Genomic DNA, 20,813 nt, shown 5'->3' on the forward strand with positions numbered 1-20,813 from the left:
TTCTGCGCCGCATAAAGACACGGTGGTTGGAACCAAAGATCTCAAATTCGGACTCATGAGACCAGAGCACAGATTTCCACTGGTCTAATGTCCATTCCTTGTGTTCTTTAGCCCAAACAAGTCTCTTCTGCTTGTTGCCTGTCCTTAGCAGTGGTTTCCTAGCAGCTATTTTACCATAAAGGTCTGCTGAACAAAGTCTCCTCTTAACAGTTGTTGTAGAGATGTGTCTGCTGCTAGAACTCTGTGTGGCATTGACCTGGTCTCTAATCTGAGCTGCTGTTAACCTGCAATTTCTGAGGCTGGTGACTCGGATAAACTTATCCTCAGAAGCAGAGGTGACTCTTGGTCTTCCTTTCCTGGGGCAGTCCTCATGTGAGCCAGTTTCTTTGTAGCCCTTGATGGTTTTTGCAACTGCACTTGGGGACACTTTCAAAGTTTGCCCAATTTTTCGGACTGACTGACCTTCATTTCTTAAAGTAATGATGGCCACTCGTTTTTCATTACTTAGCTGCTTTTTTCTTGCCATAATACAAATTCTAAAAGTCTATTCAGTAGGACTATCAGCTGTGTATCCACCTGACTTCTGCACAACACAACTGATGGTCCCAACCCCATTTATAAGGCAAGAAATCCCACTTATTAAACCTGACAGGGCACACCTGTGAAGTGAAAACCATTTCCGGTGACTACCTCTTGAAACTCATCAAGAGAATGCCAAGAGTGCGCAAAGCAGTCATCAAAGCAAAAGGTGGCTACTTTGAAGAACCTAGAATATAAGACATATTTTCAGTTGCTTCACACTTTTTTGTTAAGTATATAATCCCACATGTGTTAATTCATAGTTTTGATGCCTTCAGTGTGAATGTACAATTTTCATAGTCATGAAAATACAGAAAAATCTTTAAATGAGAAGGTGTGCCCAAACTTTTGGTCTGTACTGTATGTGTGTATATGTGTGTATACAGTATGTGTATTTGTGTGTATATATGTGTGTGTATGTGTTTGGGTTGGTGTATTTGTGTGCACTGACAAATCAAGATAAGAAGTGTTGTGAGGCTCATCTTAATCAATGTTCCCCTATGTTCCTTTAGGAAAGAGTGGGGCTTGGAGCCTTTCCTTCCTCCATCCCTTTTACAGGTTTATAAAGAAAAATCACTCCGCAAAGCGTTGGCTCAACATCTGAAAATCCACCAAAACCAATTATCTGGTAACAAGGTAAGGGATATAATGACAAATGATTGTGTTGGTGTTTCACCGATGGTTGTGTAACCGTGCACCTTCTCATTCACACAGATGTCCATCATTCAAGCCAAGCTGCGTTACCTTCGTATTCTTAACGAGCTGCCAACATTTGCTGGTGTCCTCTTCAGCACAGTCGCCATGGTAACACACAGCCTCCGCTTTGTCCGCAGGTGTCATGCAGATTGTGTTGTACTCTCTTTAACTTTACATATTTACCAACAAAAAAATAATTAGTCCAACAAGGACATCTGTTCACATTTTGAGATGAAGAAGAAAGAGTTTGCGTAACTTGATTAATATGTTGAATAGTAGGAAAACGGCCCTAAATATCACAATGGCTGCAGTCTGATTCATTTTGATGGTGACGCTTTTTAATTTCCTCCTAATTCATACAACAGTTGCATAGAAGAAAAACAAGGAATTGTGGCACTGCTAGAACAGTTGTCTAATGGTGGATGAAGGAGACTAAACTGTATTACTGTGTAGAATTATGTATTCGTGCAGAGGTCCATTCACACTGCCTGATTATCGTGGATGAGCATTGCTAGGAAGGAGAATTGTGCAGTGTAAACAGGCTGACAGTTACCGAATGAATGGGCAAAACGCTCCTTCATCGGGTGAAATGATCTTTTTGTTTGTACAAATTGTCTTCATTCTCGGCAGCACATTGTTCTGTGTAAACAGCGCCCGTGCTACCGAGAACAATGGCAGCTTACAGCATAGCATAGGACGATCTATTAGATCAGGCAGTGCACATGCGACGAGCAGTGACGAGCGCTGTGCCTGTGTAACCAGGATATTAACCAACCACAGATCAGCAAACAAGTAGGCAGTGGAGTGCTGCCGCCGGTCGGCCTGTGTAACCAGGATATTAACCAACCACAGATCAGCAAACAAGTAGGCAGTGGTGTGCTGCCACCGGTCGGCCTGTGTAACCAGGATATTAACCAACCACAGCTCGGCAAACAAGTAGGCAGTGGTGTGCTGCCGCCGGTCGGCCTGTGTAACCAGGATATTAACCAACCACAGATCAGCAAACAAGTAGGCAGTGGTGTACTGCCGCCGGTCGGCCTGTGTAACCAGGATATTAACCAACCACAGATCAGCAAACAAGTAGGCAGTGGTGTGCTGCCGCCGGTCGGCCTGTGTAACCAGGATATTAACCAACCACAGATCAGCAAACAAGTAGGCAGTGGTGTGCTGCCGCCGGTCGGCCTGTGTAACCAGGATATTAACCAACCACAGATCAGCAAACAAGTAGGCAGTGGTGTGCTGCTGCCGGTCGGCCTGTGTAACCAGGATATTAACCAACCACAGATCAGCAAACAAGTAGGCAGTGGTGTACTGCCGCCGGTCGGCCTGTGTAACCAGGATATTAACCAACCACAGATCAGCAAACAAGTAGGCAGTGGTGTGCTGCCGCCGGTCGGCCTGTGTAACCAGGATATTAACCAACCACAGATCAGCAAACAAGTAAGCAGTGGTGTGCTGCCGCCGGTCGGCCTGTGTAACCAGGATATTAACCAACCACAGATCAGCAAACAAGTAGGCAGTGGTGTACTGCCGCCGGTCGGCCTGTGTAACCAGGATATTAACCAACCACAGATCAGCAAACAAGTAGGCAGTGGTGTGCTGCCGCCGGTCGGCCTGTGTAACCAGGATATTAACCAACCACAGATCAGCAAACAAGTAGGCAGTGGTGTGCTGCCGCCGGTCGGCCTGTGTAACCAGGATATTAACCAACCACAGATCAGCAAACAAGTAGGCAGTGGTGTACTGCCGCCGGTCGGCCTGTGTAACCAGGATATTAACCAACCACAGATCAGCAAACAAGTAGGCAGTGGTGTGCTGCCGCCGGTCGGCCTGTGTAACCAGGATATTAACCAACCACAGATCAGCAAACAAGTAGGCAGTGGTTTGCTGCCGCTGGTCGGCCTGTGTAACCAGGATATTAACCAACCACAGATCAGCAAACAAGTAGGCAGTGGTTTGCTGCCACCGGTCGGCCTGTGTAAGCGGACCTTTAACCAGTGACACAAAAAGATAATGTTTCTCTGCATGGGGATAGTAAGGGAGCAGATCACCTCCTGAAATGGGCCTATACAGTATGTCAGACGTAGCCCGGGGTCACACATATATTCTGTCATCGGAGAGAATCGAGCAGATTACACTAATCACACTGTGAGCAGAGTCTGATCATAATGGGATCGTAGTGGGATCATGATCATAGTGGGATCGTAATGGGATCATAGTGAGATCGTAATGGGATCATACTGGGATCATACTGGGATCATAGTGGGATCATAGTGGGACCATAGTGTGATCATAGTGGGATCGTAGTGGGATCATAGTGGGATCCTAATATCGTAATGGGATCATAGTGGTATCGTAGTGTGATCATAGTGGGATCGTAATGGGATCATAGTGGGATCGTAGTGGGATCATAGTGGGATCATAGTGGGATCATAGTGGGATCGTAGTGGGGCGTAGTGGGATCACAGTGGCATCATAGTGGGATCATAGTGGGATCATAGTCTCAGCAGAGTCTGATCATAGTGGGATCATAGTGGGATCGTAGTGGGATCATAGTGTGATCATAATATCATAATGGGATCATAGTGGTATCGTAGTGTGATTATAGTGGGATCGTAATGAGATCATAGTGGGATCGTAGTGGGATCATAGTGGGATCGTAGTGGGGCGTAGTGGGATCAAAGTGGCATCATAGTGGGATCATAGTGGGATCATAGCCTCAGCAGAGTCTGATCATAGTGTGATCATAGTGGGATCGTAGTGGGATCATAGTGGGATCGTAATATCGTAATGGGATCATAGTGGTATCGTAGTGTGATCATAGTGGGATCGTAATGGGATCATAGTGGGATCGTAGTGGGATCATAGTGGGATCATAGTGGGATCGTAGTGGGGTGTAGTGGGATCACAGTGGCATCATAATGGGATCATAGTGGGATCATAGTCTCAGCAGAGTCTGATCATAGTGGGATCATAGTGGGATCCAATTCTTTCGAATGAGGAGAAGATGGAGACATTTTTTTTTCTATCAGTTTGTGAAAATTGTACCGCACGCCGATGTCATCCAGTAGCGAACTGATGTTTCTACGAACTCATTGATATGCATGGACGAGAGCGATCCGATAATCATATCCAAATTGGGCATGCTGCGACTATTTTCCTCGGACCGGCTCGGATATTTTCACGGCCACATAAAATAACATTGGTCCAAGTGCGGTCCAATATTTTGTCAGATCACACTCGGACCGATAATACGGTTGTCTGCACGAGCCCTATGTGAGGTGTGAATGCATAGCAAAAAAATAAATATAAAGCAGCCAAAATAAATAAATATGATACAGTGATGGATGGGGAAACAGGTATAGTCAAGAGAAGTAATCAATCAATAATAAATGAATCAATTATAGAGGAAGTCATACATAGCAAAGAGAGGTGGGATAGGTCAGTACAATGTATTTAATACAATCATCATCTAAAGCCTACATGTAAAACACACAAAACATTAACTTCACAAGAGCTTATGCCATGAATTAATAAAAAATAATAGTAAGCATCAGAAGAAGAAAAACAATATGAGTAACAGAACAACTCTCCTATTAGATCATTGACATTGCAAAGCCAAGAAGCAAATGTCATAGAAATATGGAAATCACAGGATCGATAGACATGTTAACTATATGCAAATGTTGTAAAAAATTGAAACAAGACAGGAAAATCAGGCTGCATGTTGCTCGTGCTACTGTGAGCAACCTGCTTGGCCTACAGTGGTGGCCAAAAGTATTGGCACCCCTGCAATTCTGTCAGATAATACTCAGTTTCTTCTTGAAAATGATTGCAATCACAAATTCTTTGGTATTATTCTCTTCATTTAATTTGTCTTCAATGAAAAAACACAAAAAGAATTGTCCTAAAGCCAAATTGGATATAATTCCACACCAAACCTAAAAAAGGGGGGTGGACAAAAGTATTGTCACTGTTTGAAAAATCATGTGATGCTTCTCTAATTCGTGTAATTAACAGCACCTGTAACTTACCTGTGGCACCTAACAGGTGTTGGCAATAACTAAATCACACTTGCAGCCAGTTAACATGGATTAAAGTTGACTCAACCTCTGTCCTGTGTCCTTGTGTGTACCACATTGAGCATGAAGAAAAGAAAGAAGACCAAAGAACTGTCTGAGGACTTGAGAAACCAAATTGTGAGGAAGCATGAGCAATCTCAAGGCTACAAGTCCATCTCCAAAGACCTGAATGTTCCTGTGTCTTCCGTGCACAGTGTCATCAAGAAGTTTAAAGCCCATGGCACTGTGGCTAACCTCCCTAGATGTGGACGGAAAAGAAAAATTGACGAGAGATTTCAACGCAAGATTGTGCGGATGGTGGATAAAGAACCTCGACTAACATCCAAACAAGTTCAAGCTGCCCTGCAGTCCGAGGGTACAACAGTGTCAACCCGTACTATCCGTCGGCGTCTGAATGAAAAGGGACTGTATGGTAGGATACCCAGAAAGACCCCACTTCTTACCCCGAGACATAAAAAAGCCAAGCTGGAGTTTGCCAAAACTTACAAGAGATAGCATAAAACGTTTTGGAAGAATGTTCTCTGGTCAGATGAGACAAAAGTAGAGCTTTTTGGGAAAAAGCATCAACATAGAGTGTACAGGAAAAAAAAAGAGGCATTCAAAGAAAAGAACATGGTCCCTACAGTCAAGCATCGCGGAGGTTCCCTGATGTTTTGGGGTTGCTTTGCTGCCTCTGGCACTGGACTGCTTGACCGTGTGCATGGCATTATGAAGTCTGAAGACTACCAACAAATTTTGCAGCATAATGTAGGGCCCAGTGTGAGAAAGCTGGGTCTCCCTCAGAGGTCATGGGTCTTCCAGCAGGACAATGACCCAAAACACACTTCCAAAAGCACTGGAGACTTCTAAGGTGGCCAGCAATGAGTCCAGACCTGAATCCCATAGAACACCTGTGGAGAGATCACAAAATGGCAGTTTGGAGAAGGCACCCTTCAAATATCTGGGACCTGGAACAGTTTGCCAAAGAAGAATGGTCTACAATTCCAGCAGAGCATTGTAAGAAACTCATTGATGGTTACCGGAAGCGGTTGTTCGCAGTTATTTTGGCTAAAGGTTGTGCAACCAAGTATTAGGCTGAGGGTGCCAATACTTTTGTCCGGCCCTTTTTTGGAGTTTTGTGTGAAATGATCAATGATTTGATTTTTGCTTCATTCTCTTTTGTGTTTTTTCCTTGCAAGCAAATTAAATGAAGAGAATAATACCAAAGAATTTGTGATTGCAATCATTTTCAGGAAGAAACTGAGTATTATCTGACAGAATTGCAGGGGTGCCAATACTTTTGGCCACCACTGTAAATGTGCAACCATGGCTGCAGCGTCTCCGGACTTGTCTCCCATCGAGCATATCTGGGATGTCACTAGTCGTCAATTACATAGGAGCTGCCAGCAGAGGATCTTGATGATTTGCCCATGTGAATTCAGTTTCAGAAAATAGTCAGACAATCATTAATAACCTCATTGATAGCAGCCAAGGCTGTAAGTGCCTGGATTTCTGCATGTGGCGCTCCTACTTGATACTAATTAAATCATAGTAACATAGTTTTTAAGGTTGAGGGAAGACTAAGTCCATCTAGTTCAGCCCATAGCCTAACATGTTGATCCAGAGGAAGGCAAAAAAAACACATGGTAAACACCAAGCTCCACATTGGGGAAAAAAATTCCTTCATGACTCCATACGACAATCAGACTAGTTCCCTGGATCAATGCCCTATCAAGGAATCTAGTATATATAACCTGTAATATTATACTTTTCAAGAAAGGCATCCAGGCCCTTCTTAAATGTTAGTAGTGAATCACTCATTACAACATCATGCGGCAGAGAGCTCCATAGTCTCACTGCTCTTACAGTAAAGAATCCGCGTCTGTGATTATGATTAAACCTTCTTTCCTCCAGACGTAGAAGATGCCCCCTTGTCCCCGTCTCAGGCCTCAGAGTAAAAAGATCAGTAGAAAGGTCTTTGTACTGTCCCCTCATATACTTGTACATAGTAATAAGATCACCCCTAAGCCTTCTTTTTTCCACAGTAAATAACCCCAAGTGTAATAATAACCTGTCTTGGTATTGCAGACCCCCCAGTCCTCTAATAACCTGTCTTGGTATTGCAGACCCCCCAGTCCTCTAATAACCTGTCTTGGTATTGCAGACACCCCAGTCCTCTAATAACCTGTCTTGGTATTGCAGACCCCCCAGTCCTCTAATAACCTGTCTTGGTATTGCAGACCCCCCGTCCTCTAATAACCTGTCTTGGTATTGCAGACCCCCCAGTCCTCTAATAACCTGTCTTGGTATTGCAGACCCCCCAGTCCTCTAATAACCTGTCTTGGTATTGCAGACCCCCCAGTCCTCTAATAACCTGTCTTGGTATTGCAGACCCTCCAGTCCTCTAATAACCTGTCTTGGTATTGCAGACCCCCCAGTCCTCTAATAACCTTGGTCGCTCTTCTCTGCACCCTCTCTAGTTCAGCTATGTCTTTCTTATACACCGGAGACCAGAACTGTACACAGTATTCTAAGTGTGGTCGCACTAGTGATTTGTATAGAGGTAAAATTATCTTCTCCTCATGAGCATCTATGCCTCTTTTAATGCATCCCATTATTTTATTTGCCTTTGCCGCAGCTGCCTGACACTGGCCACTAAACGTGAGCTTGTCATCCACCAATACACCCAGGTCTTTTTCAGTGACAGTTTTGCCCAGTGTTTTACAATTAAGCATATAATTATACATTTTATTTCCTCTACCCAAGTGCATTACCTTACATTTATCCCCATTAAAGCTCATTTGCCATTTATCAGCCCAAGCTTCTAGTTTACATAGATCCTCCTGTAATATAAAATTGTCCTCCTCTGTATTGATTACCCTACAGAGTTTAGTGTCATCTGCAAATATTGAAATACTACTCTGTATGCCCCCTACAAGGTCATTAATAAATATGTTAAAAAGAAGTGTAGCACCCTGAGGATTCGGCTGCTACAGGGGTATTGCACCTCAACCCAGAGGTGTGATATTCCACTCCCGGGTAAGGATGGAGTGTGGATCTGAGCTCGGTAGGCTGCATGCACTACACACATCCCATTTCCGAGGAGCAGACCGACGGTACTCCCACTTAGAAATGTGCAGGTACGACCGGGTCTGTTCCTGGCTGGAGTGGGAGGGGGGTGGTACATCCCAAGTAGTGTAGGGGCAGATAGGGGGAGCAGCCTGGGTAAAGTTAGGAGCTCATTGGGTGCTGGTCACCTGAGCTCACACATAGAGGGTGTATATAAGGTGGGCACCAACTAAGAACAGGGTCAGATGCAGAGAACAAGTCAGGAGCAGAGGAGAAGGAAAGACCCAGAGTGAGAGAGGAGAGAGAGAGACCCAGAGGCGCAGAAGAACAGGACTCTAAGATCCCAAATTAAAACCCCGGGTGAAGAGTCGGCATCAGGGTACCGGAACCCAAGCTGGTGGGGGTAAAAACATTCCCCAGCCAGAGACCGGAGACCGTGGGCAGCGTTTGCCACGGTCACCCACTACATCCACCCCGAAGGCACACCACATGAAGGGTCAGGGAACCCAAGGCCAAGGGTGTCCCAACAGAAGGCCCGAGGGAGCTGGACCTAGGTGGATCACTGGTGGGGACGGCCAGAGAACGGGACAGAAGGAGAGCTCAGGGCCACGCTCCGGACTTGTTTGGGGGTTGGCTGGATCCAGGACCTGGTGGACGCAGCACGGCTCGGGTGGTCACTCGGAGCTGGAGTGACCAGTACAACATCTGCAGTAAGTAAACACCCTTAACTGCATAACCCGACTCTGTCTTCACTGCCGTCTGCACTGCACCACCACAACCCCCATCCTCTGCACCTGTTCCCCCTGAGGCTATACCCCTCCCGTTGGGGGTTATCATCACAAGCTGCACCTGCACCATCAGCCTCAGCGGACCCTGCTGCAGCGGCGGCCACAGTGACCGCATCACAACGGGTGGCGTAGTCGACACAAAAGAACTCTTAATAACATCTGTAGGACTGCCACATAACACTGAGCTTGACGCCCTGGGCACGGGGCCGGGTCACAGCCGCTCGGAGACTACAACCCCCCATCTGATCCGGTGCCGGGTATTCCCCTCAAAAAGGAATATGTCCCAGGGGGCGCGTCAGAAGCAGGCCCAATACTGACCCCTGTGGTACCCCACTGTTAACTGCGACCCAATCTGAGTGTTTTCCATTAATAACCACCCTTTGTTTCCTATCACTGAGCCAGTTCTTAACCCACTTATATATATTTTCCCCTATCCCCATTGTTCTCATTATATGTATCAACCTTTTGTGTGGAACCGTATCAAAAGCTTTTGAAAAGTCCATATACACAACATCCACTGCATTTCCTTGGTCCAGTCCAGAACTTGCCTCCTCATGAAAGCTGATCAGATTAGTCTGACAGGAACGGTCCCTCGTAAACCCATGTTGATATTGGGTCATGAGGTTATTCTTCTTCAGATACTCTATTATAGCATCTCTTAGGAAACCCTCCAGGATTTTACCCACAGTAGAGGTTAAGCTTACCGGCCTATAATTTCCAAGTTCCGTTTTTGTCCTCTTTTTGAATATTGGCACCACACTTGCTATACGCCAGTCCTGTGGTACCGACCCTGTTATTCTGGAATCTTTAAAGATTAAAAATAATGGTCTATCTATGACATTACTTAATTCCTGCAGTACTCGCGGGTGTATCTCATCCGGCCCCTGGGATTTGTCAACTTTAGTGATTTTTAGACGCCGCCGTACTTCCTGCTGGGTTAAGCAAGTGACATTTACTGGAGAATTTTTGTTATCACTGATCATGTTTTCTGTCATGTGATTTTCTTGTGTAAATACTGTTGAAAAAAAATCATTTAGCATATGGGCTTTTTCCTCATCCTCATCCACCATTTCACCCAGACTGTTTTTAAGGGGGCCAACACTATCATTTTTTAGTTTTTTACCATTTATGTAGTTAAAGAATATTTTGGGATTATTTTTACTTTCACTGGCAATGAGTCTCTCTGTCTCAATCTTTGCTGCCTTGATTTGTGTTTTACAGAATTTATTTAATTTTCTGCATTTATTTAATGCCTCATCACTACCTACTTGCTTTAGTTCTCTAAATGCTTTCTTTTTGTCTCTTATTGCGCCCCTTACAGCTCTATTTAGCCATAGTGGTTTCCTCCTATTTCTAGCATGTTTATTCCCATAGGGTATATATTGTGCACAGGTCCTATTCAGGATGCTAATAAATGTCTCCCATTTGCTTTGTGTAGTTTTATGTCTCAGGATATCGTCCCAGTTTATTGCACTAAGATCATCTCTCATCAGTTAGAAATTTGCCTTCCTGAAGTTTAGTGTTATTGTAACTCCTCTACTACACATCTTATTAAAGGATACATAAAAACTTATTATTTTGTGATCACTATTACCCAAGTGACCCCCAACTCGTATATTTGATATGTGGTCTGGCGTATTGGTTAATATTAGGTCTAGCAGTGCCCCCCTTCTTGTTGGGTCCTGAACCAGTTGTGAAAGGTAATTGTCTCTCATAGTTGTCAGTAACCTATTACCTTTGCTTGAACTACAGGTTTCTGTTCCCCAATGTATTTCAGGGTAGTTGAAGTCCCCCATGGAAATCGAGATGTTTTAAACATTTTGTTTCCATTTTTTCATCGTTTGCATATAAATAACGTCTATCCATCCTGTGATTTCCAAAACTCCATGACTTTTTCTTCCTAGTGTTGCCATTATATATTTAATTATATATTTTATGTTTACTAAGCCAGTAGTATGTGACCGTAAGCTCTATATAGTGCATGTACTTACTATGGACTACTATATAAGTGATACATCCACCAGGCACCAATTTTTTATTGGGCATGTGCCATTGGAAAGTCTCCCCTCTCTACAGCTGACCTTTTATCACATATGAAGCCCCTAGCTTGCCACCGTAGTGTTGTACAGAAGCTCCAGTGGTGTCCCGCGCCTAGTGCACATGCAGTGGCTAGAACTTGCTTGCAAGCTAGTAGTGCACCACCCAGTGGACACAAGGAGTACATCCTTCTTTAGAACTTTATTTTTCCTTTATGCTGAAAGTGACATTTTAGAGGATGACATATTTTATAGTACATCATCCTGTATAACACTACAGTGGCAAGTTTAGAGCTTCTTATCTGATGACAAATTTCCAAATTCATGAAACTGGTAACTCCGCCTTTCATTTATAATAATTTTTGGTGGCAGATTCTCAGGGAGATCTATATCCAGCCCATAGATCTTAACAGGTCATTTGCATATTTTTTTTTTTTTTTAAAAGTGGATGTCTATAACATAAGACATCGGATCGCAGATATTAGGGTGTCATTTTATTCAGCTTCCTATGACCTATGTGTCCATATAGATGGCTCGGGAAGGTCGATCCTACTGACAGATTCCCTTTAACACTGACTGGCTGGAAAATGCACTGCATTAAAAACAAGTATAGTTTATGTTCTATGCAATCAAAGGATCACATGTTAAAACCACCTTCTGGAACTAGTAAATGCTTAAGAAAAATGGTTTAAAGTGTTTAAAACTGCTGATGTCCATGGCACAAGCACACTGACAGACACAGATAGAAGAGGCCCCTGTACAAGAACAGTATATGGGCCTTTTGCAGTCCAATAACTCATCATAATACAAAATGATACACACTTTGGAAGTAGAGGTGGGCCCCCTTATCTCTTGGGTCCCTGTACAGCTGTACTGGTTACACCAATGATATGTCTGCTGTCTATGTGATGTCACCGCTGCACCCAAAACAGAGATAGGAGTACTATTACTATTTTTTTTTTATCTCTAGTATCCAATCGTGTGGGGGTCACTTTTCTGAAAGTCTAAAGGGATTAAACAAACACATCAAATGATACCAGAATGTAGAGAGTTAACTCTTAACACATCAAAAGCCATTCAATTTGTATCATTGGATGTAAGGTTTCCGAATCGGGAAATATTTGTCATTTTAAGATAGGCTACATCTGTAGCTCCTCTGGAGTCATGTAATATGCTCTTACTGACTCCCTGCAGAGAAATACTTTTGTTCTGTGTCATTAGTCCAAGTCTATTCTTTCATGTGCCCATTCTACACAGTATTACGGTTCATCCCCTTCCTTTCTCTTGGGTGGATTTATACTAGACAAATCAGCCAGACTTCAGATGTGGATTTCTGGCACATTTATATTGATAAATCCCCTTTGTTGGGGGCTGATTTTCCTAACCTTTCCTACTCTCAGACAGTTTTAAAATGCACCAAATTTATTGTAGAGGTTCATGATAGATGATAAATTAGAAGCATCTTTAGACTTAATAGTTGTCTTAATTTGATCCAATACTAAATGTTGAGCTTCTTTTTGTGTCCCCATCTTGTCCTATGTACTTGATATTGTATCATTTTAATCTGAGGATGAAAAAACTCCAGCAACCACGCTTCTTGTTGGTCCCCGCCATGGAATCAGTCATGTGATTGATCTGAAGACCAATCTCACTACAGTGCTATTCGAATTAAGTCAAGTTACAAAAGTCCAGTTGTTCCGAGAATCCCAAGGAGTGGCACGTGTGGAGACAAGTGTAATGGACACAAAGGTATAAAGAAACTGTGATAGACGTGCTGCATTCAATTCCCCCAGCATTTCCAGTATAATTAGGAGCAGATCTATATCTGTAGCAGCCATAGTGGCTGCTATGGGGCCCAGGACAGCAGCCAACAAGTCTCTCTCTCTTCCTGCCCGACAGTGAGTTAAGGGCAGGAGAGAAAGCTGAGCGGCACAAGCATAGATCTTTCCATGCTGCAGATCCTGAAAAAGCAAAGTATGGAAGAAGGCAGCAGGGTAGGAGATCAAAGTCTTAATTAGCTGTAAGGGCATTCCATGATGTCACAGCCATCTGAAAGGAAATTGAAAATGTGCAAGATACAGTAAGATATAAAGTTTTCCCCTGGTACCATATTGTTCATGAATAAAATTGATTGTTGATGCCTTCAGAGCTGTGTGTGTATATGTAGCAGTGCAGTGTGTGTGTGTGCAGCACAGCTGTGTGTGTGTGTGTGTGTGCAGCAGTGTTGTGTGATTGTATGTATGCTGCAGAGCTGTGTGTATCTTGAGGCAGAGTTGTGTGTGTTTATGTATGCAGTAGATCTGTGTGTGTATGTTTGTAGCAGTGCAATGTGAGTGTGTGTATGTTCATAGTACTGCTGTGTGTGTATATGTGTACACATGGTGGACTGTGCTTCAGTGTTCCTACCCCTGAAGACACCAATTGCGTTGTGTGTGAATAATTTCCTGTATCTTTTTATATATTGTGTTTTGTGAATAGTGGTGTAATGTACAGTGTGTAGTAGTATTATAAGTAACATATTATGTAGGATGTGATAATGTAAGGTTTTATAATGTACACTGTATAAGATAGGTAGTATAGTGATAGATAGTTGACTGTAGTTTAGGTAGTAACATTGGAGTAAGATAGAGTTAATATTTAGGACTAGCCCACAGAGGGAGGGGTTAACATTAGGAAGAGCAACTGTTTCGTGTTAGTTAGGCAGGTAGGGTTTGGAGAGTAAAGTGAGCAAAGCTCCATCAAAGAGTGACACTAAGTGAGAGGAGACTAAGGATGAGGGATAGAGTGATCCTGAAGAGAAATGACTGACGAGACACAGTGGCCTTCCGCAAAGGTGTCCTCTAATAGGATAATGAGTCACGAATCCCGGAGCTTGTAACGCAGAAGGTAACGGACCTAAGTAGGACTGAGTACAATAGACTAGTGGGGGTCCCGAGTGTGGGGGTTCCAGGGCACCCGTAGTGGAAGAAACAGGACGTGGAACTGAAGAGCAGGTAAGGAGGCTTGCTGATCAAGACTTTAGCATTAAAGCTGGGTTGTGGTGGAGTAGGGACAAAACAGTGTGCCTCACTAGCCCTGGAGTAAACTAAGGAGGAAGGATTATGTGTGGAATATGCTTTTTACTGTAAAGGAAACCTCCATAAGACTTTGTACCTGCTATCCCTTCAATATATAACCTTTACCAAGTTATCACCCAGTAAAAAGTTTGTGCTGGAACAGAAGTCTCCCTCATTGAACTGTGAAACATCTGGTCCTGACAAGCCCACACCACTGGCTACAGGCTGCCTGCATGGGCGTGATGCCCTCACAGCATAAGTCCACACGCCCAGCCAGGACACACACTTTCATGAAGGTTGCTGGGGTAGAAAAGGAGACCCGCGGCTACTGCTCTGCACCATGTTACATATTTAGCAGTATTGTGTGTGTTTATGTATGCAGTAGATGCCTGTGTATGTTTGCAGCACAGTTGTGCGTGTGTGCAGCAGTGCTGTGTGATAGTTTTCTATATACGAGGGGTGTTCAATAATTTATCTACCTGAATATGAAAACAAATTTTTTTAAGAAAATGGAACTTACTACTTTTCAATGTAATCCCCCACATCTTTAAGACACTTATTCCACTTCGTCTCCAGTGATTGGATGCCCTCAGAAAAGGAGGAGACTTCTTGCTGCAGCAACAACCCCATTACTGCTTCTTTGACTGAATTAGCAGCAGGAAATTGTTGCCCACGCTGAAATTTCTTCAGGTTCAAAAATGGAAAGAAATCCCTGGGAGCCAGGTCTGGACTGTAGGGTAGATGGTTAAGCTCCATGAAGCCGCATTCCCTGATAGCCGCTTGTGATTCTCAAGACTTGTGAGCTGGCACATTGTCATGAAGCATAAGCACACCTGCCGGCAACTTTTCTCTTTGATTGCCTCATGTAATGCCTTCATTGTTGAAGCTTAGGTGTCTTCTGGGCTTGTTGTCTTGTATGGCATCAATTCTAGTAATAAAGCACCTTGTGTATCCCAAAAAACTGTTGCCATTACCTTTCCAGCTGACTGCTGAACACAACATTTCTTCAGAATTGGTGACCCCTTGTGATTCCATTGCATGGACTCTTGTTTGGTCTCAGGAACATGGTGGTGGACCCATCCCCTTTTTTATCACCAGTAGTAATTTGAGAGTAGAAATCTCCTGGATTTTCTCTAAGCATGTCTAAATTCATTTGGCTAAATTACTGCTGACATGTTTTTTTCTCAGGTGATCTTTGAGATCATCAAAACATCATGAATGATTCTTGTAACTGTGCCAACTGCAATGTCTAATTCATGAGCTATAACACTGTGACCCGACGATCTTCCAAAATCATGGCCCCCCACTTCACGGCATATTTGCTCTGAAGACGCTTCGACAAGCTGCCCTGAACGGGGATTATCTTCAATTAATTTCCTTCCCCATTTAAACATCTTGGCCCCAAATTTTCATTGGTAGTAGGAAGGTGCATCATCACCTTATACAGCTTCATCCTTTCATGGAATTCTTTAGGCTTCTTTTCTTCTTTTCTAAGGAATTTAATCCCAGAGTGAAGCTCCAGATCCTTCACTTTTTCTGTAGAGCCGCGCTGTACTGAATTTGTTATCCTGTCACTTCTAGTGCTTTCATCAGAATGAACTTCTACTGTGTCTGTTGCAGTCCAGGCAAATTAATAGGCCCATTCTTCTGATCATTTTATTTGCGCTTTTCCCCCATTTTTGAGCATATCCAATCAAAAGAAAATGTAAAAATACGCAATGTGAACATATGTTTACACTAATTTTTTTTTAAGCTTTTTTGAATGGATCATCTACCTAGTCCTCCTCACAAACTGCTTCAAAAACTCTTGCAAAACCCTTGCAATACATTTCCATGCGAAATTCACTGTGAAGGAAAATTCTCCAAACTAGCCACTGTCCAATCAAAAGGCTTCAAAAAACAGTTCGAAAAGTCTTCAAAACAGCTCCAGAAAAAGAAAACTTCTCCAAAAAGTCCCCAAAACAAGAGTTTCCTTAAACAGTTTCTGCTTGAAAAAAAATTATGATTTTTGAACTGCTCAAAAAATTCAGTGTGAACATAGCCTTTGTGTTTTATATTAATGGTGTTGAAGGGGTTGTCCGCTTCTTTGATATTGACTTCCTATCCTTAGGATAAGCCAACACCACGACTGATTAGCCATTCTCAGCTCTAATGGCAGACGGATAATGGAAGCTGATAATAGCTGATCAGTGGAGGTGGCATCAATATCAAAGTGGTGGATATGAACAATCCCTAAAAATATAAATGGCGTCATCACTAATTTCTGGATCTGATCTTTTCTTATGTTCCTGTTTATCAGTCACTTGTGCTACTTATGGATTGGCCGGAAGCCACAAGCTTTGCCTGTTTGGTAGCAGGATATTATCGTCTGCTGGTGGACCCCAAGAAAGGCATATTTTACCGAACAACAGGTCACTTGCCCCCACCTCAGATTATCAAGGCAGGTATGACTTTCATCTGCTCTGTTATTCATCTGATGTAATAAATACAAACCCTCCTGTGATCTAAGACCCTGCAAATGTATATGGAATATTATTACTAAATCTTCTTTGTGTGACGATAACATAGTACACATATGCGGGACACAGAGATTTACAGAACTTCTCATCATTTAATGTTTAAAGATATTGATGATATTTTATGATCTGTATGATGCTGATCCAGGGCTTCAAAATCCAATCCCTCAGTTTCATACCTTCAAGAAAAAATGGGACCACATGACACTAATCGGGTCCGATCTACGGATCATACTAGTGCACGTCAATGACAGAGGCAGTCGTGGCTGCAATTTAGGGACATGACTGGCCGAAGTTTTAGTGCGGCCTAAATTGAAGGAAGTGTAAGCTTCCATGCTCATAACATTTTTTACAATGCTTTGAAAAAATCTTCATTCCCAGTGAATTTTTCCATATTTTTCACGTTGCACCTAAAAACTTAAATGTATTTTATTGGGATTTTATGTGACACCAACACAACGTAACTCTGGGAGAAATCTGCAGCAAAAAGGCTGCAAGTATCGAAATGCTGCAGATTTAAATCTGCACCAAATCTGCAGGTCAAAAATAAGCAACATGTGCATGAGACTTCAGGAATCTCATTCACTTCGCTGGTACGAGAAAATCCTTCAGGTTTTGGGACAAAACTGAGCAGAAAAAAAGTGACAAATCTGCAATGTGTGCACAGGCCCTAAGGCTATGTTCACAAGTTGTGTTTTTGCTGCATTTTTTTGCCACTTTTTTTATGCAAATTTTAAGATGAAAGACTTCAGAAATCTCATGCACACACATTGCATCATCTTTTTTAACGCAGCAAAACCTGCTTTTTTGAAGTTGCTTCCTTACTGCCAAGACAGCAGGTTTTGCATCCGGAAAAAAATGCAAGAATGCAACGTGTGAACACAGCCTTAAAGTGATGTAGGTTTTTTAAATTTTTTAAAAAATCTTGGAAAACCCCTTTATTAGGCTTTTCAACCCTTCAGGCTGGTTTCACACTGAAGTATGGACTGTTCTCGCATCAGAAGATGCTTGGCCTCCTGACATGATAGGCATATATGAAGCAGTTAGCTCAGGCAGTCTGGTCTTCTAATGCGAGAGTGGTCCATGTTTCATGGAATTATGAAACCAGACTTTATATGGGTTGTCCAAAATTAGTTTTATTTGCCAAAAATAACAAACGCCGCTATACTTGCTGGTCATAGATTCAGCTCTGCCTTTCTGCTGCTGCCATATCTTTTGTTGACATGCTGCAGCTACAGAGCACATGACCGATGCAGCCAATCAGTAGGCTTAGCAGTGATGGCGAAGTAAATTGCCCAAGCAGCTACGCTCGGTGATTGGCTGCATCAGTCATATGTGCTGTAATCATGACATCACTGCTGCAGCCTGTCAATAAAGACCAGGGCAGCAGCAGAGAGTTGGCGCTTGACTTGGGTATAGCTTTTTGTTATTTTCCATGTCTGCAAGGTACGACCAAATAATGAACCCCATACAACTCCTTCAAGATTGCAACCAATTTTGGTCTGAGCACCCAGATAATCTTTTTGTGTTTGCCTCATTACATTCCCACCGTCACTAGCAGAAGAGCGGTAAATATATATTTAGCAAATCTTCTGTCCACTTCAGTAAAATCAAAGAATCTGTAAAGTCTGTGTGGCAGGAAAACGTTCTTTCCAGCAGTCTTCCGCATCTCTAGTTACCTTCCCTGTGAGGAGACATCAGAAAATGTTTGCATTTCATTCAGATTTTCTTTGAGAGGAGAATACATAAATGAAGCAATTCAGACATTTTCTCATGCCGTTCACAATGGACTTTTTTTCTCATTTTAAAACTTTAATAGAATCCTAGCCATTAAGGGCTGCCGTTGTCAACCACAGACCCCCCCGCCACGCTCTTGCCCCCCAAGCCCATGCCATGGATGTGTAGCACAATGTATTAAGGTTCTTCTGTTAAAAAGTACATTTACAACTTTGTGGAAAAAAAGGGTAAGAAAAAGTTTCCTTTGTCATCAAGAAGATCTTACATCCTGCAATAGCCGAATGTCCACTATATACATAATAACTGTGGAAATTACGTAGCTCTTAGGAAGACCTTGAGGGAGACTGAAGCATGGAAGCGCAGCGTGAACAATTGTATCCATAGATACTGTAGATAAGCTCTGTCTATTGTGCTGTTATGATGTTCGAAAGATGAAACACAGAAATATTCTATTTGCATAGTATACACTCATCTTTATTCCAAAACGTAGGGTGTACATTAACATGGACATAAAGGGAATCTGTCACCAGTTTCTTACTGCCTAATCTGAGGGCAGCATGATGTAGGGGCAGAGACCCTGATTTCACAGACATGTCACTTACTGGGCTGCTTGCTGTAGTTTTTGATAAAATCACAGTTTTATCAGCAGGAGATTATCACTAGGGGACTAATAAATCTGCTGCCTGTAGTCCTCCATATTCATGAGCTCTGTATAACCCCACCCCCATCACTGATTGGTAGCTTTCTGCTTATGCACAGTGTACTGAGAACAGCCAATCAGGGGTGTGGGCGGTGTTATACAGAGCTCAGAATTCAGAGAACTGCTAGATCAGCAGCAGAGAAAACTGTGATTTTATCAAAACTGAAGCAAGCAGTCTAGTAAGTGATACATCACTGGAATCAGCATCTCTGCCCCTGCATCATGCTGACCTCAGATTGGGGAGCAAAAACCTTTTGAAAGATTCTCTTTAAATAGTCAGTTACCTATAGAGAGCTATATGCTGTGTATTAGTTATGTATTAGATTTCACTTAGAAAGTCTGTGTAATATTGTGTAAAAAGCAACGATAAAACAAATAACCAGTTGTGACCAAACTGTCCTTATATATAACATTCCAAAGAAACCTTCAATGGCTGCATCCCTGGCTGATCTAGGTGATTTAGTCAGTTATGTCCAGTCTCCTCCTATGTCCTCCTGTATGGCCAATCCTCACCAAGTTTGTGTCTGTGGATACATAGCAAACAAAATTAGCATCTTACTCCTATTTTTAGACTTTAAAATGGAACGTAGTGCAGACAAAAGGAAGTGTATTCCATGTACTCAGACATAAGTGTGGCTCCCCTGAGGGTTCTGTCACCACAGGGGTACTGCACCTCAGCTCGAGGTGTGGTATCTCCTCTTCCAGGTAAGGATGGAGCATTTCTCAGGACCCCACTTCACCACTCAACACTACACCACTCCTGTCCTAAGGGGGCCTAAATGCACCAGGGTGCTGCCCCGGCCCGGGATAGAGGAGATGGGGGGAACCAAAGACAGGGGGAACCATGTAGTGGGTGAGGGTGGAGGACACACTTTTAGGAAACACTTATTGATTCATATTTAATCTACGGCCATCTTAAGTTCAAGGTTTTTGATTGAGGGTCTTCTGTCAGGGTCCAGCAAGAGTCTGCAGCTGACTGTAGATACACGGTCCTCGCTCTCTGGCCTTGAGACGAGGAGCGGGTCAGAGTTAACCACTGTCTCTACCCGGTCAGGGTCCTGTCCTAAGAAGGCCTTGGAGGGGAGCAGAGGAGATAGGCTCCACAGGCGAAAGGATCCCAGGGAGATACGGACGGAGCGGAGTCGCCACCTGTATCTCTCACACTGCGTTTATCCAGTGGGACCCGGCCTTATACCACGTTCGTACCACACGCAGTCACGCACACACACAAACATATACAGACATATACATACACGCATAAACACATTTGAAACACAAAAATACAGATAAACAGACATCACACAATGATATCTGCCTGCACACACACACACACACACACACACACACACACACACACACACACACACACACACACACACACACACACACACACACATACACACACACATACACACACAGACACAGACTCACCATCCCCCGGCTCCATTCCTCCTGCCTGCTCTGACTTCTCCATTGCAGCAGTGCAGGCCGGGCGCGCACGGCGTGACGTCACAGCTAGGAGACACGGCAGCGCACAGGGCCGTGTCTCCTAGCAGTGACCCAGCGGCCGGGCCA

General features: G+C 43.3%; 1 protein-coding gene across 1 annotated transcript in view; it reads left to right on the forward strand.

Moving 5' to 3' along the window:
- Positions 1-20,813, forward strand: part of FRMPD3 (FERM and PDZ domain containing 3) — a 409,804-nt gene that overhangs the window by 342,643 nt on the left and 46,348 nt on the right. The window contains exons 12-15 of the mRNA XM_073639657.1: positions 1,092-1,215; positions 1,294-1,383; positions 12,799-12,978; positions 16,585-16,729. Coding sequence (XP_073495758.1) covers positions 1,092-1,215; positions 1,294-1,383; positions 12,799-12,978; positions 16,585-16,729 — 539 coding nt within the window. The remainder of the gene's footprint in view (positions 1-1,091; positions 1,216-1,293; positions 1,384-12,798; positions 12,979-16,584; positions 16,730-20,813) is intronic.

Source organism: Phyllobates terribilis, unplaced genomic scaffold (genome assembly GCF_046119375.1).
Source record: "Phyllobates terribilis strain yellow unplaced genomic scaffold, ASM4611937v1 Scaffold_7__3_contigs__length_470593459, whole genome shotgun sequence".
NCBI classification, from domain to species: domain Eukaryota; kingdom Metazoa; phylum Chordata; class Amphibia; order Anura; family Dendrobatidae; genus Phyllobates; species Phyllobates terribilis.